Genomic DNA, 17906 nt, shown 5'->3' on the forward strand with positions numbered 1-17906 from the left:
CGCAACCAAATCAAGGCACAACTGCGGCTTTTCCACGAATTAGCCTCCAAACCAATCAAATCTATCCAAATATAGTTCAAAAATAGGCTTAAGAAACTACTCACGAGTAAAAAAGATTCAATTATTAATAATTTTGAAAAAAGTCAACCCCGGGCCCGCTTGGTCAAAACCCGAGATTCGGACCAAAACTCAATCACCCAAGGGCCCCCGAGCCCGATTATGTGATTAGTTTTGAAATCTGACCTCAATTTGAGGTCTAAATCTCGATTTTACAAAATTCCCAATTTCTACCCAAATCCCTAATTTCTACCATGAAAAATCCTAGATGAAAGGTTTAAATAAATGGGTGTTTATGAAAATATAATAAAACAAGTTAAAATTTACTAACCAATGTAGTGAGGATAAAAAACCTCTTCAAAATTGCCTCTAGGCCGAGATCATACTTGACAATGGTGAAAAATGGGAAAAATCCCGACTTTAAAATGTATTAAAACCTGGGCGTCAAGTGTTCTTCGCATTCGCGATGCACCTGACATGTTCGCGATGAACAGTGGACAAAAGGCCTACGCGTTCGCGATGTATCCTTCACGTTCATGAAAGCTTTGCTCCACCCTTGCCTTTGCGTTCACGAGCCATAGCTCGCATTCGCGTAGAGTAACGACATAGCCTCCCCTAGGTCCCCAAAAAGCTTTGCGTTCGCAGAAAGCCGATCGCGTTCGCGAAGGGTAAGCCCCCCTCCACTTTGCGTTCATGATCAGGTCCTCGCGTTCGCGAAGAGTAAATTCTCTCCAGTCCCAATTTCCCCTTCGCGATTGCGAAGCACAAAGCACCGGATATCAGTAACAGTTGAAGACCAGCCATTCTTAAGTCCGAAATGGTCCGTAGCCTATCCGAAATTCATCTGAGCCCCTCGGGCTCCAAACCACACATGCACACAAGTGTAATAACCTCGTACGAACTCCCTCGCGTGATCAATACACCAAAATAACACCTAGAACTATAAATCAGACGTCAAAATACATGAAATTATAAAAGAAAACTCAAGAACTTCTTAAATCACAAACAAGCGTCTGAATCCTATCAAACCAACTCCGATTTGCACCAAATTTTACAGACAAATTTCAAATAGCAAAACGGACCTATACTAAGTCCCAAAATCAAAATCCGAACTCGATAGCCATAAAGTCAACCTACGACCAAATCTAAAAAATTTTCAAAGCTTCAAATTACTAGCTTTCGGCAAAATAAGTCAAATCAACTTAGGAACTTCCGAATTCAATTTCGGGCATACGCCAAGACTTAAATCACGATACAGACCCAGGAGATCGTCATAATACCTATCCGGAATCGTTTACATAAAATATTGACCGTAGTCAACTCAAGTTATTTTTAAAGCCAAAAATCATATTGTCTTCAAATATTTACGTAAAAACGTTTCGGAAAAAGATTTGGACTGCGCATGCAAATCGACAAATATCAAATGGAGCTAATAGAGGTCCCGGAACACGAAAATAAGGGCTAGTACTTAAAACGACCTATCGGGTCGTCACATATTTTATATATATATATATATATATATATATATATATATATATATATATATATATATATATATATATATATAAATATACTCTTGCTTGGACTGTATATAAGAAGCACATTTAATTTGTTATATGAAAATTCAATTAGTCATGTCATCTAGACTAGAGTTCCACGAATATTTCTCCACGTGTAGATACGTATTTTTAGGACCCGTTTGGCCATAGATTTTTCCAAAATAAATTTGAGTTTTATTTGGCAAACAAATGTTTGGCCATAGATTTTGCCTACATTTTGGCAAAATCTCAAATCCCAAATCCCAAATCCCTAAACCAACTCAATAGCTAGTTTTGGGTCAAAATATCACTATTACATTTTTTTAAAAATTGCCTAAAACTTTTGTATTTTATAAAAGAGCTCACCATTTATTATTTTATAACAATATTGCTTCGTCTTCTCGGTCACCTGATAGTGTATCATGTAATTCATTATAAAAATGATAATTTTGTATCAAATTTATTTATTTCAGGACTATGGTTTGGGATAATATAATGAATGTTATTGATAATGGTACTGTTGGGTATTTGTGATAGTTTTTTAGGGTATATGTCATGTTTCATGTGTTTTCCAAAATAAATTTAGAAAATATGTTTTGAAAACTGATGTCCAAACACATTTTCATATTCAAATCAAACTTCACCCAAATCAAATTTTTCAGAACAAATTTGGAAATCTATAGCCAAACGGCAGCTTAATAAAATACCAATATTGTAGTGGAGATAACGATGACAGTCGACAATGATTCTAGGAAAAAATGATCAACTTATTAGATTTTTAATGTGCCCAAAAATATATGTACTTTTACGGTGGACACCAGCACGAAATAAAGAAAGCGTCAGAAAAAACAAGTCGAGTAAAAGCATCTAAATATTGTATTGTTTTAACCTTTATTATAATCATGTGTATAATTGTATTATTGCCATTTCTTATTCAGAATAGCAGTCTCGCACACCTTTATTATTATGTTTGTGTAGTATGACGTAAATGTAACCTTGACACAATTTCTAAGCTGATATAACGCCTCAATCTTGTCACTAGTTCTTGTTGTGGTAACCTCATTATTTCACTTAAATCTTTGTAAAGAGAAAACCAGAAGACTTTTTTTTTTGGTTAAAGAAAAAACCACAAGACCTTTTTTTGGTTAAAGAAAAATCAGAAGACTTGTCATCTAAACAAGTTTGATGTTATTGTACGAAAGTCACAGACTCTCCAACAATATATAATCCGACAAGTTTTAAAAATTATTTACCCCTCAAATTAAATGCAAGAAAAGTTGACTTCGCCCAGAATTAAATGACAATGGATCATTGAGAAACATAAGTGTCGTCCTTCAGTACGTTAATTATCTTATTTTTTTAGGTTATAAATGTCATTTATTCGAAACAATAATCTAGAGGTATTTTGAAGCGACTTAATAGTTTAAAAATTCATTTACACTACAAGAATTAATAAGTTAAAACTCCACAAAATGTGGTATAATACCAGTAATCGAAATGGAATACAGCCGAATACATTTATTCCACTTGGGTCAGCTTAGTCAGCAGAGCTCTCTTTACTATGATCACATTATAATTTCTCCCATTCATTTCATTACCAAACCAATAAGAAAGGAAAAGAGAGAAAAAGGACAATGTGGATAGTGCCATAACACTTGGGCCAAGCCATAAAAATCCAAAAAACAATAGGAATGTCGAACAATGAAGGAGGCAGTGCCGATCAGTGTTTTAAAAGGTGTGGGCGTAAGACGAGACGTTTTATATATGCCTCACTGAGACGTAAGCCTCGAGGCGTAAGTCCTATAGGTATTTAATTTTTAATATTTTATAAAATAATATAATTACAATAAATATTTATAAACAAGTAAAATTACATAAAAATTAAAAAAAACTATAAATATGTAAAAAATATATATATATAGATGTGCTTCATCCCCACAAAAAACTAGTCAAAACAATATATTATACGCTACTTAGAAGCACAAGTAACTTGAGTCGAAAAGAATAAAATTTTCTACACGGAGGAACAAAAACGATGACTAATATACAATTTGAACTTTGAACTTGCTGCTATGAAGGAGAATTGAGTTCTCTTTGTATTTGTGAAAAAACAAAACTGAATATTCGTTGCTTTTGAAAGATATTACCAGACTAGCAGTCAAGAAAAAGAATTGGGAAAGACCATGAATTAGGGTTTCAATCAATAAAAAGGTCTTGACTTTTCAATTTAATACATTTCAATTCCTTTTTAAAACTTTTGAGTAACTACCAAGCTAAATTTTGAGAATTTGGATAATATATGAAAGACTTATTCAACAAATTTTATTTTAATTTGAAAAAGTCTCTGGGGCTTATGCCTCACTAAAACAATGCGCCTCAAACGCTCGGACGTACGCCCCGAACGCCCGGGCATACGCCCCAAAATGCTGGGCGTACGCCTCTTGACACATTCGCCCCACACCATCGCTTCGAGGCATTTTTGGTGCGCATCGCCTCAGGGCTCGCCTCGAAAACGCCTTATAAAACACTGGTGTCGACTTGTCGACTCCAACTAGACTTCTTACTACTTCAGGCGGAGAAAAGAATTGAAATTATGGGTATAAGATTTAGTACTTTTAAGTTATTAGATTCTAATTAATAATGTTTATATATGAAACAAGTAATAGTTTTTGATGAATATTGTTAGAGGTGCAATGAGATTTTATAGGTACCTATATGTGCATCTAGAAGATAAACATTATCTCTAAGTACAATAATAACATAAAATTCAAAATTTAAGTTACATATTTATCACTCCACCTTAAGTGATGCACGGTCCGGAAGAATGAAGAGCTTGTTATGCAAAACAACATTCGCGGTGAAGGAAGTGCCTTGGTTAATAAATCGACAAGTTGATCGTGACTAGTGACATAATGAACTCGAAAGATACTTGAGGCAACTTTTTTACGAACAAAATGAATATAAATCTCAACATGAATTGGAAGGAGTATGTTGAACAGGATTCTAAGCCAAATATATGTTGCTAATATTGTCACAAAAAATTGTAGAATATGAAGAAGAAACATGAAGTTCCTTTAAAAGAGAATGTAACAATGTGATTTCAGCAACCACGTGAGAAACTGCACGATATTCATCTTCAGCACTTAATTAGAAAACAACATTCTGCTTCTTAAAAGAAATAAGATTCAGGCCAAAAAGATACAATGGGCCGAAGTGGATCGATGAGTTATAAAGCAACCAACCCCATCTGCATCACTATAACACTGTAAATTGTCAATAGAACAACAAGGAATAAATAAATCGTGACTCAACGGGCATACAAATATTGTAAAATTATTTGACTGTAGTATAGTGATGTGTGAGATACTTGATTAACTACAAAGGCAATATCTGGACGGGTAAATGTCAAGTATTGAACACCAGCAACAAGACTTCTATAAAGTATAGGATCAGAAAAAGGAAAAAAGTCTTCCGAATGCAATAGAGACTTAGGAAAAATAGGAGTTGAAATTGGTCTAGAAGAAAGAAAATTTCCACGACTAAGGAGTTCTTTCACATATTTGGACTGAGATAGAGAATAACCCTCCGCCACCAACAATTATAGAAACACCAAGAAATATTAACCAATCCTAAGTCATTCATCGAAAATGCAAACTTAAAAGTTTGGATTAAAGATTGAAGTAAATTAGTTAAAGAGGTAGTGAGGAGAATATCATCAGCATATAAAAGAAGAATAATAATGGCTGAGTTATGTTTATAAATGAAATGAGAGGGATCACACAATCTATTTTGAAATCTAATACTTCGAATAAAATAAGTGAATTGATAGAACCATGCCCTAGGGACTTTCTTTAAGTCATAAAGAGCTTTGTTCAACAAATAGCTCAATCCTGCATGCTAAACCCCATGATAGCATATATACACTCTTTACCTTGCATATAAGTTATTTTTCCCACATAATTCACATAACAAATAGTTCAACAAGTCCTACTTCCCTCAAGTCAAGGTTTGACCCAACACTTACCTCACTCCTCGAATAAAGCAATCAACCAACCACGACCTTGCCTTTTGAAAAGGCCTCCAAACTAACCAAATCTAGCCAAATATAGTTCAAATAATTCAAAATACACTTTAGAAATCACCTACGAATGAAAAAGATTTGATTTTTAATGAAATTAGAAAATCCCCTAATTTCTACCCAAATCCCTAATTTCTATCATGAAAAATTTAGATTTGATGTTGAAAATAAATGAAACGTATTGGGTAATTGAAAGGAAATGGATTAAAGTTGTTTATCAATGAATTTGGGAAGAAAAATCTCTTGAAAAATTGCCTCAAGAGTATTTAGATTTGAAAAATGGTGTAAAATGAGCTAAGTCCCTATTTTTCTTTCTTTTACCTACCTGCGGATGTCGCAATTGCGAACTCTTGTTTGCAATTGCGACCATCGCAAATGTGAAGCATATGTCGCGAATGTGAATTGTGCATCTGATGCACAAAAGTCGCAAATACGACAATTAGTTCGCAAATGTGAACAACCCCTTCTTCGCAAATGCACCAAAAGCTTCGCAAATGTGAAGCTGACTCAGGTCGCCTGTAATTGCAAATGCGACCACTATCTTCGCAAAAGTGACCAATGACAGTTCGCAAAAAGGAACCCATTCCTAGCAAATGCGAGGTTACCCATACCAAGGCCTGCTCACAAATGTGAACTTTTGTTCGCAAAAGCGAGGCTCGCAAAATTATCAAAATACTTATCTGACGTAGTTTAAGCAAAATATTGACCGTAGTCAACTCATGTTATTTTTAAAGCTAAAAATCATATTTTGTTCAAATTTTACATAAAACCTTTCGGAAAAAGACACGGAGTGCTGACGCAAATCAAAAAACAAATGAAGCTAATAGAGGTCTCAGATCACAAAAATAAGGGCTAGTACTCAAAACAACCTATCAGGTCGTCACATTCTCCACCTCTAAAAGAATCATTCATCCTCGAACGAACGTAGAAAAGTACCTGGACTGGTAAAAAGGTATGGGTATCTACTCTACATATCGGACTCGGACTCCCACGTAGCTGCCTTAATTGGCTAACATCTCCATTGCACTTTCACAGATGGAAAATTCCTAGATCTCAACTTCCAAACATGCTGGGCTAGAATAGCCACTAGCTCCTCCTCATAGGCTAAATTTTCATCAAACTGAACTGTGCTGAAATCCAAAACATGCGAGCTATTCTCATGGTACTTTCGTAGCATGGAAACATGGAATACTAGATGTACTCTTGATAAGCTGGGTAGTAATGCGAGTTTGTAGGCCACCTCGCCAACTCTCTCAAGGATCTAAAAAGGAACAATATACCTAGGGCTCAACTTGCCATTCTTCCCAAACCGCATCATGCCCTTCATAGGCAAAACTCTGAGAAATACACTCTCTCTCACCATATAAGCTACATCCTGAATCTTCCGATCCACATAACTCATTTTCCTAGACTGAGCTATAAGAAGTCGTTCCTGGATGACCTTAACCTTCTCCATAGCATCGCGAACCAAATCAGTGCCCAACAACAAAGCCTCTCCGGGCTCAAACTAACCAATCAGCGAACGACATCGCCTCCCAAATAAGGCCTCATACGTCGCCATCTAAATACTTGATTGGTAGCTGTTGTTGTTGGCGAACTATGCAAGAGGTGAGAATTGGTCCCATGAACCTCCGAAATCCATAACACAAGAATGTAACATGTCCTCCAAGATCTGTATAGTGCGCTCAGACTGTCCATCCGTTTGAGGATGAAACATTGTGTTCAGCTCAAGCCGCGTGCCTAACTCACACTGCACAACTCTCCAAAAAGGCGATGTGAACTGCGTGCCTCAGCCATAAATGATGGAAATAGGAATGTCGTACATGTGGATAATCTCCTGAATGTAAATCTGAGCCAACCTCTTTGAAGAATAGGAAGTCATCATCGAAATGAAGTGCACAGACTTAGTCAACTAGTGCGCAATAACCCAGACTACATCATATTTCTTCAAGGTTTGTGGCAAGCCTACCACAAAATCCATAGTGATGCACTCCCTCCACTTCCACTCTAGTATCTCTAATATCTGAGTTAGTCCACCCGGTTTTTGATATTCATACTTCACCTATTGACAATTCAAACACCGGGATACATAAGCATCAATGTCTTTCTTCATTCTCCACCACCATTAGTGTTGTCTGCCACCAGTAGTGTTGTTTCAAGTCACGGTACATCTTCGTGATACCTGGGTGAATAGAATAGCATGAATTGTGCACCTCCTCAAGGATAAAATCTTTCAACCCATCAATATTTGAAACAAAAATCCGGCCTTGAAGTCGCATAACACCATCATCACCAATCACAACATCCTTGGCACCACCCCGATGCACCACATCCTTCAACACCAACAAGTGAAGATCATCAAAATGGCGAGCCTTGATACGTTCCAACAACAAAGACTGTGCCACAACATAACCAAGAACCCGGCTGAGATCCAAAACATCTAATCTCACAAACCGGTTGGCTAAAGCCTGAACATCCATGTCTAGTGGCCTCTCTGCCACTACATTGGCCTTTCCTGGATGATATAATATGGTGATATCATAGTCTTTCAACAACTCTAACCATCTCCTATGACGCAAATTAAGGTCTTTCTTCTTGAATAGGTATTGGAGACTCAGATGGTCAGAATAGACCTCAATATCTATATTTACAAAATATCAACACAAAGAAGGTGAAATACACGAAACATTAAAGAACCACAGAATAAATGGAGAATATCCAACATCTCGGAATCTCAACCTTTACCAATTCATCAGTAAAGGACAACTAAATAACTCACTTAAGCAAAAACAACATGATATAGTACATCAAATAATATAAGAACAACAAATGAAAGTAAAATATATGACAATTAGAATATACAATTAAGGAAAATAGAAACATGTAGCAGGTAAACAAGAATCATGTGAGAAGTAAATAAATTGAAGCAAATAATAATTAAAGAAGAATTTAACAGGTATAGCATAGATGCCAAGCCAGAACATGTAGCAATTGAAGCATACAACAAATATAACATGGAACAAATGAAGACATAGAAGCAAATAGCCCAATCCTGCATGCTAAACCCCATGACGGCGCATATACACTAAATATCTCCCATATACGCTGTTTCCCCCACATAATTCACATAACAAATAGTTTAACAAGTCATAATTCTCTCAAGTCAAGGTTAGACCCAATACTTACCTCACTTGACGAACAAAGAAATCAACCAACCATGGCCTTGCCTTAAGCTTCCAAACCAACCAAATCTATCCAAATACAGTTCAAATAATACAAAATAAGCTTTAGAAATAACATACGAATAAAAAAGATTCGATCTTTGATGATATTGGAATAAGTCAACAAAAGTCAACCCCGACCCCACTTGTTTAAAACTCGAGATTCGGACCAAAATCCGATTACCCATGCACCCCGAGCCTGGTTATGTGATTTCTTTTGAAATCCAACCCCAATTTGAGGTCTAAATCTCAATTTTAAAAAATCTCCAATTTCTACCCAAATCCCTAATTTCTACCATGAAAATCTTATATTTGATATTGAAAACACATAAAAGGTATTGGTTAAGTGAAAGGAAATGGATAAAAGTTGCTTATCAATGAATTTGGGAAGAAAAATCTCTTGAAAAATCGCCTCTAGATTGTTTGGGTTTGAGAAATTGTATGAAATGAGCTAATTCCCGATTTTCTCCTCTTTTACCCAACTACAAATGTCGCAATTGCGAACTCTTGTTCGCAATTGCGACCATGGCAAATGTGAAGCACAGGTCACAAATTCGAACTATGCATCAGAAGCACAAAAGTCGCAAATGACACAATTAGTTTACAAATGCAAATAGCCCCTTCTTCGCAAATGCGTCAAAAAGCATCGCAAATGCGAAGCTGACTCAGGTCACCTATGATCGCATGTGACCACTATCTTCATAAAAGCGACCAGTGACAGTTTGCAAAAGCGAACCCATTCCTCGCAAATGCGAGATCACCCATCCTAGTCCATGCTCGCAAATGCGAACTTTTTGTTCCCAAAAGCGAGGCTCGCAATTGCGAGATGTGCTTCAGATACCAGAAGCAAACACTATACCAGCAGTCCTCAAACTATCCAAACTCATCCGTAGCATATTTAAAACTCACCCGGCCCCTCGGGATCCAAACCAAACATGTAGATAAAACATCATACGAACTCGATAACGCAATCAAAATACCAAAATAACATATAAAACCACGAATAGGACATCATAACGCATGAAATTCAAAAGAAAACTGTAGAACCTCTAGAGTCATAACTAAGCGTCCAAACAGTGGCGGATGCACGTGAGCACTTGTGGGTGCTTAAGCACCCATTAACTTTGGCCATATTTAGTAAATTACATAGGTAATCGTACAAATATTTAGATAAATATTGAGTTAGCACCCATAAGTAAATTCATTTTTCCTCTTCTTTTGGAGTCTTTATCGGCGAGCACCCATAACTTTAAAATCCTAGATCCGCCACTGCGTCCAAATCCTGTCAAACCAACTTCGAATTGCACTAAATTTTACATACAAGTTTCAAATATCATAATAGACATATACCAAGTCTCAAAACTAAAATTTGAACCCATTAAACATAAAGTCAACCTATGGTCAAGCCTAGAAAAATTCCAAACTTTCAAATTGCTAACTTTAGACAAAACAAGTTAAATCAACCTAGGGACCTCCGAATTCAATTTCGTACATACGCCCAAGTCCAAAATCATAATACGAACCTATCGGAATTGTTAAAATATTAATCCGAGGTCATTTATATAAAATATTGACCATAGTCAACTCAAGTTATTTTTAAAGCCAAAAATCATATTTTCTTAAGATATTACGTAAAAACTTTCTAAAAAAAGATAAGGACTGCGCATACAAATCAAAAAGTATCAAATGAAGCTAATAAAGATCTTGTAGCATAGAAATAAGGCCTAGTACTCAAAATAACCTATCAGATCGTCCCTTGAATAGTCACGTAAGTTTGGATAATATGAAAAACCAAAGACACATAGATGATTGTACGTAGGAGGCTTGACAAAAAGACCTTCAAAGGGAGTCTTAAAATGAATCTTAGACAAATAAAGAATATTTAAAAAATGGACAGCATTGTGTAGGGCATCAACCCAAAATTAAGAGAGAAGAGATTCTTGAAATAATAATGAAAGATCCATATTTAAAATGGTATGATGCATGTATTCAACTTTGTCATTTTGTTGATGAGTACAAGGACATGAAATGCAAAGGAAAATGCCATTATCATTGTGAAATAATCGAAAAGCTTTAAGTTTAACAAATTCAGCAGCCCTATCATATTGAAATGCTTTTAATTTTGTAGAAATTGGGTCAATACATAGGCATAAAACTGCTTAAATGCAGTGAAAGCATGAAATTTAAGCTTAAGAGGAAAAACTCATGAAACTTCGTGATATCATCATAACATAAAATATAATATCAAAAATCAGTAAAACAAAGAACATGAGAGGTCCACATATTACTATGAATTAACTGAAATAGAGATGAAGAAAAAAAATAAGAATCCATAAATGGTAAATTTTGGTGTTTTCCAAGTTGACAAGCATTACATAAATTATCTAACCTTTGAATGTAGAACAAGGTAACTTATTGACACTAAATAAACTAACTGAAATAGCTGAGCTTGGATGTCCTAAACGATGATGCTAAAGATTTGGAGTGGCATGTGCAGTAGCAAGAGCAGGACGACAAGTAGCAGCAAAGCCATCAGAAGACGAAGTACATAAAGTGGTCCAGAACTATTGCAATGAAGGAGAGGCCTCTTCATCGTGAGTTCCTTAATCGAAAAAACAAATGAATCAAATTCCACAAAATAAGTATTATCTGAAACAAATTTACGAGTGCTTAGTAAATTGGTGAAAAGATAAAGAACAATTTAAATATCTTAAGAGAAAAAAAATCAAAAGTAAAGACAATACCCTGTCCAATATAGGAAATAGGGAGTTGAGTTTCATTACCCACAACTACACGACCTAAGCCATTTTGAAATGACAATGAATAAATTGATGCATTTGGAGTCATGTGAGAAGATGCTCCAGAGTCCATAAACCAAAAGGCATCACCAGGTGAAGAAAAAGAGTAGTTAGAACTAATATCAGAAACAAAAACTTTAGAATTTAGAGATGGACAATCACAAGCAGTGTCGTGTGGCTTATAGTAGTGTTGGCAATTGTAACGACTCAACCGGTCATTTTGAGAATTTACATTTTGTTTGATGGTTTAAGGTTATGAGTAGATTCATATGGTGTATTAAGACTTGTATGTATTGTCAGTTTTGGTTTTTGAGTGGTTCAAGATTGATTTGGAAGAATGATTCTCAATTTGGAAGCTTTAAGTTAAAAGGGCTGACCGAGTTTGACTTTTGTTAATTTGAGTTCGAATCAAGTTTTTATGGTTCCGTTAGGTCTGGATAATAATTTTGAACTTGGACGTATGCTCGGGTTTGTATTTAGATGTTTTCTAAAAGGTCTTGGCACTATTTGGCGAATGTTAATAATTTGAAGGTTTGGAAAGTTCATAGGTTTGACCATGAGTTGATTTCGAAGTTATCGAGCTCGAATTGTTATTCCAGAAGTTGGAATATATTCGTTGTGTCATTTGAATTTTGTGTGCAAAATTTGAGGTGATTCCAAGTTGTTTAGAGGTGTTCGGCGTAAGTTTTGAATTTGAAAATTTGAAATAGTTAATTAAGCTTTAATTGAGGTACGATTCGTGATTTTGATGTTATTTTGCGGGATTTAAGGCCTCGAGTAGGTCCATGTTATTTTTTTGGACATGTTGGTATTATTTGACGGGGCCCCGAGGGGCTTGGGTGTATTTTGGATCATTGGTTTAGAGACTAGTTAAGTTAAGAAATTTAGAGTTTGAACATGGTCAATATCATTTCAAGACGACATCTTTTTAGTGTTTTGAGTGCGCGAATAGGTCCATAGCGTGATTTATGATTAAAATGCATATATGGTTTATCTCTGGTAGGTTCTGGATGAGTTTCAGGGTGGTTTCGAATCATTTCAGTGAAGTTTGGGATTGCTGGTACTTCACAATTGCAAACTTTTTGTTGCAATTGAGAACTATCGCATTTGCGAACTTCTGGGCATAATTGCGAACATCCGCAATTGCAAACTATTGGTCGCAAATGCGACATCTGCAGCTGGGGTAAGAGTTGGAATTTTGAGATTTCAGCTCATAATTTCTTATTTTGAACCACAGACTAGTAGGAGGCAATTTGGCGAGGGGATTTTCAACTACAATCATTAGGTAAGTGGTTCTAATCAATTTTCAACTAGATTTTATGATTATGTATTAAATTTAATATCAAATTTATGAGAATCAAAGAGAAAATTTGGGAATTTTTGTCAAAGTTTTGAAAAATAAAACTTTGGGTTTAGAGAGTTGATTTGGACTCAGATTTGAAAACAAAACACATATATAGACTTGTGGGGTTATGGGTAGCTGAAATCTACCCTTGGACCCGAGTTTTGATCGGACGATCCTTGGGTTAACTTTTGTTGACATTTGGGGAATTGTGTAAAGATCATAGCTTTATCTATTGTAATTGATTTTCCTTGTATTATTTGATGTTATTAAGTCATTTTTTGTTAGATTTGAGCCTTGTGGAGGCAAATTTTAAGGGAAAAACTATTTTTGAGGGTTGATTTGTCCTAGTTGAGGTAAGTATCTTGCCTAACTTTGTGGGGGGAGGGGAACTACCCCATAGAGATTTGTTGAATTGCATTATTTTAATTATGTGGAAGATGTGTATACGAGATGATAAATATGTACATGAGCTTATATGTAAAAATTTGACCGGTTTAGACTCTTAGGCTTCTTTCATGCATCTAATTGAAGTTGTCCTATCATGTTATATCCTCCGTGGTTAGATTTACTCTTATGTGTTTTAATTGAAGTGTTAGTACATGTCCTATCTTTTATTGCAAATATACTCTTATATGCTTTAATTGAAGTTGTTGCCTCTTTTATTGACATGTTATTTCTTCCATTGTTGGTTTATTCTTATTTGAAGTCATTAGTACTTGTTATCACTTTCATTGTTGGGCTTATTCCTCCGTTTCATTGTGTGGTTGTAATTCTTGTGTTGATTTACTTGTCGTTCTCCAGTGTTATTATTGTTGTTGTTGTTGTTGTTGTTGTACCCGGTGTTGTTGAGCCGTGGGCAATGTGTTATTGTGGTATCAGAATTGTTATTATGGAAATATTGTGGCAAATGGGCACGTGTGGTGCGGGTTATTTTATTGTGTTGTTATGTTTTTGGCCTATGTGGGATTGTTGAGAGGATTGTTGAGGTGTTTTGCACATTAGTTGTGTATGCTATTTCTATTATTGATATTTGTACATGCGGCGAAACAAGGAGGACTGTATATATATGTTGGGTTTGCGCATGTGGCGAGACAAGGTGGGATAATTTCTATGCACGTGTGGCGAGACAAGGTGGGTATTTATTTTATTATTGCGCACATAACGAGACAAGGTGGGCTATGTCAGGGATAATCTATGATGGCCTGGGGCATTGTTATTTATGATATTTGTGTGGTGGTGTGACATTTTTATGTGTGTCATGCATATTATGGGTTTTATGGTATTGTTCCAATGTGCTACTCTGTGTCTTTAATTTAACCAGTTGACATGAACTATAATAGTACACTTGCACAAGCATACACCGTAACATGTCACATATATCAGTCCAAGTGTATGAAACTCGATGTTTATTGATCATGTACATGTATTCTTGTATATCTATTTTTGTGAGTGGACTGGACGGTAGGCACGTGAGTTGTCCGTGCTGATATGAAGTATTATTACTATTAGCACGTGAGTCGTCCGTGCAGATCTAAGGTATTGATGGTATTCATTCATGAGTGATCCGTGCAGTACATGAGCTATCCGTGCGGTTATTATTGCTAATGTGGGCACGAGATGATGTCTGATTATGATTCGTGATTTGGGACCCGTGACTTGTGATCATGAGGTGACGTACCTAGAGGTGATTCTTGTGTAAACCTTGTGATAGAACGATTGATTATTTGGTTTTCATTTGTTTTATTTAATTGGGTTAACTGGTACTTTAACTGTGTTCTGATTATTTTGTGGCATTATCACCTGTTTACTCCTTGTTGCTTTTGTTTGCTTCTACTTTCCACTTGCTAGTGTTATATTGTTATTCTTTTCATGTTTAGCTTTATATTTATATTCGTTCCTCTATTAGCTTATATTAATATTTGCCCAAGTTGTTATGTCTAGTAGGTGTCTCGACTGTACTTCGTCACTACACCACTGAGGTTAGTCTTGATACTTACTAGGTATTATTGTAGTGTAGTCATGCTACGCTTCTGCACATTTTTGTACAGATCTAGGTACCTCTAAGTGTGCCGGAAGTGAGCTAGATATTGGAGATTTGCTACGGAGACTTCAAGGTATACTTGCCACTACGCTCGCAGGCCTTAGAGTTACCTTCTGTAGTTTTACATTGTTACTATTTACTTCTATTCCGAAAAGTGATGTATTTGATATTCTTAGTTACTCTTAGAAAGGTTTATGACTTCGTATTACCAATTATGGGATATTTTAAATCTATTGATGGTTGTTGCCTATGTATGGCAATTACTGATTCATATTTAATGGTTAAATAGTTTAAATCTGTTAATAACTCAGCATGTGTTAGTCTTACCTATTCTTAGGGAGTAGGTGCCATCGTGACATCCTAAGGTGGGAATTTGGGCTCATGACAAGTTGATATCATAGCTCTAGGTTCTTAGATGCTACGAGTCATAAGAAAGTTTAGAAGAGTCTTGTGGATCGGTGCAGAGAAATTTGTACTTATCTTCGAGAGGCTACAGAACTATTAGGAAATTTCACTTCTTTCATTCCAATCGTGAGAGTTTATAAATTTCGGAGTTTGAGCCTTGTCATTTTATTCCCTCACAGATGGTGAGGACACGAGATGCAATTCTCGATGATGTTGCCCCTAGAGACGGTGTTGCTAGAGTCTAGGGAAGATGCAGAGGCCAAGGAGAAGCACGTGCTACAACTAGATCACCTGCCAGAGCAGCGGCTGAGGATCCACTAGTAGCTCCGGTTGGGGGCAGGCACCGGAGGCACCTGATGTTATCTCGGGACTTCATGAGACTTTAGCGCAGCTCCTGAGCATTTTTGGTACATTGCCTCAGGCGGGATTGATTCCGGTGGCACCAACTACTTCATAGACTAGGGGAGGAGCTCAGACCCCCACCGCCAGTACAATAGAGCAACAGGCTCACATTGGTCAGGTTCCCGATTTTATGCCGGTGCAGTCTGTTATTCTGGTTTAGCCTAAGGTATGGCCAGAGGCATCAGAGGAGGAGCAGAAGAGTCTTGAGAGGTTTAAGAAGTATGATCCTCCTACTTTCAGTAGCATAGCTATCGAGGATGCACAAGGTTTTCTAGAGAAGTGTCACCGTATTCTCCATATCATGGGTATTGTGGAGGTTATCGGAGATGCTTTTACTATATTTCAACAGTCAGCAGCACCGTATCGGTGGTGACAGGCTTATGAGGAGGGTAAGCCAGCTGATGTAGCCCTACTTACTTGGGCTCAGTTTTTAGAGATATTTTTGAGGGAGTTTGTTGCCTAGACCCTCCGGGATGCGTGGCGCACAGAGTTCGAGCAGTTGTGCCAGGTCACTATGACAGTGTCAGAGTACACCATCAGATTCAGTGAGTTCTCCCGACATGCACCTACCTTGGTTCCTATAGTCAGAGAGCGAGTCTATAGATTTATCAAGGGGACCAATTATGGTCTTAGATTTAGCATGGCTCGAGATTTGGAGATAGATACTCCGTTTTAATAGGTTGTAGATATCATTCGGAGGATGGAGGGTATGCATGGCTGGGAGAGGGAGGACAGGGAGGCTAAGATGCCTCGTAGACTGGGAGGATCTATTGATCATATTTTGGAGGTAGGGTATGTCATGGTAGAGGTTTTGTGGTTCAATTGGTTCAGTTTGCACTTTAGGCTTCACGTGGTGCTACTGATATCCATGGGTCCCAGAGTATCAGTACCGAATAGCTTTCACAGCTACATCAGCGGAGAGGCTTCTTTGAGTGTGGAGATACTAGCCACATGGTGAGAGATTGTCCCAGATTCCAGATAGGTATGACACAACAGAGTATTCAGGCTATGGGTTCCACCCTAGTTGTTGCTATACCTACAGCACCATCTAAGGGTGGAGGTCAGACGAGTAGAACTCCTCCTAGAAAAGGAGGCCAGGCCTATTGTTATGCTTTGCCTGGTTACACTAAGGATACTGCACCAGATAATGTTATTACAAGTATGATTTTGGCTGGTTATAGAGATGCATTAGTATTATTTCGATCTGGCCCTATTTATTAATTAGCTTCATCCTACCTTGCTTTGTATATAGTTGTGTTTTGTGATTCTTTTACTCTTTTTATGTGTTAACGCTAGTTGGGGGATTCTATTGTGATAGCACGTGTCTATCATTCTAGTTTGGTTGTTATTGAGGGTCATGAGGCTTGGGTTGACTTTCTGTTAGTTAATATAATAGGTTTTGATGTGATTACAGGTTGTCTTGGCCACAGATTGTGATTTCGGTGCTTTATAGGTATGGAAAGTTGGTTATGTGTTATGATTTGGTTTTACGGGGTAGAGTTAGTTGAAGGTTTTTGGTTATCGGGATGGTTATCTTGATTGTGATTCTGAGAGGGGGATGTGAACCTTGTGTTCTTTGTAGGTGGGTGTGTTTGTACCGGGATAAGTGTTGTGGTGGGGTCATGTTAGGATAAGATTCATTATGGTTATTGTGTGTGCCTTGCTTCTTCCTTATGGGATGGACTCGTAGTATGGTAACGATGGGGAGTTTTACCTGTTGGACTTGTTTGGTAGTTCTCTCATATGTTTCTCTTTTCATATTTAGTCATATTCGAGTTGTGCTTGTTGGGTTGGATTGCGATGTATCTGCCCAGGTGGCGTTTGATGTGGCTTGTTGGTCCGGTGCATTGTTTGTGTTGGGAAGATTTGGATCAAGGTTCTAGTCTATATGAGACTATTTACCAGTACCAGGTTTGGTAATGACCATCTATTATGGTCAGAAGTTATTGTCGTAAGTGCATGAGTTATGTGACACGTCATGTGGTTTGAACTTGGTAGTGTATCGACGGCTTGACGCAACT

General features: G+C 36.9%; 1 protein-coding gene across 1 annotated transcript; it reads right to left on the bottom strand.

The window, feature by feature from the left end:
* Positions 1–7769: 7769 nt before the first annotated feature.
* Positions 7770–8153, bottom strand: LOC138892148 (uncharacterized). The gene has a single exon (XM_070175847.1). The coding sequence runs from the start codon at positions 8151–8153 to the stop codon at positions 7770–7772; it is 384 nt and encodes a 127-aa protein (XP_070031948.1).
* Between the last annotated feature and the right edge of the window lie 9753 nt (positions 8154–17906).

Source organism: Nicotiana tomentosiformis, chromosome 5 (assembly GCF_000390325.3).
Source record: "Nicotiana tomentosiformis chromosome 5, ASM39032v3, whole genome shotgun sequence".
NCBI classification, from domain to species: domain Eukaryota; kingdom Viridiplantae; phylum Streptophyta; class Magnoliopsida; order Solanales; family Solanaceae; genus Nicotiana; species Nicotiana tomentosiformis.

Excerpts from the sequence above, each read along its gene's own strand:
- LOC138892148 (XM_070175847.1), bottom strand. The coding sequence starts at position 8,153 with ATGGATGTTCAGGCTTTAGCCAACCGGTTTGTGAGATTAGATGTTTTG.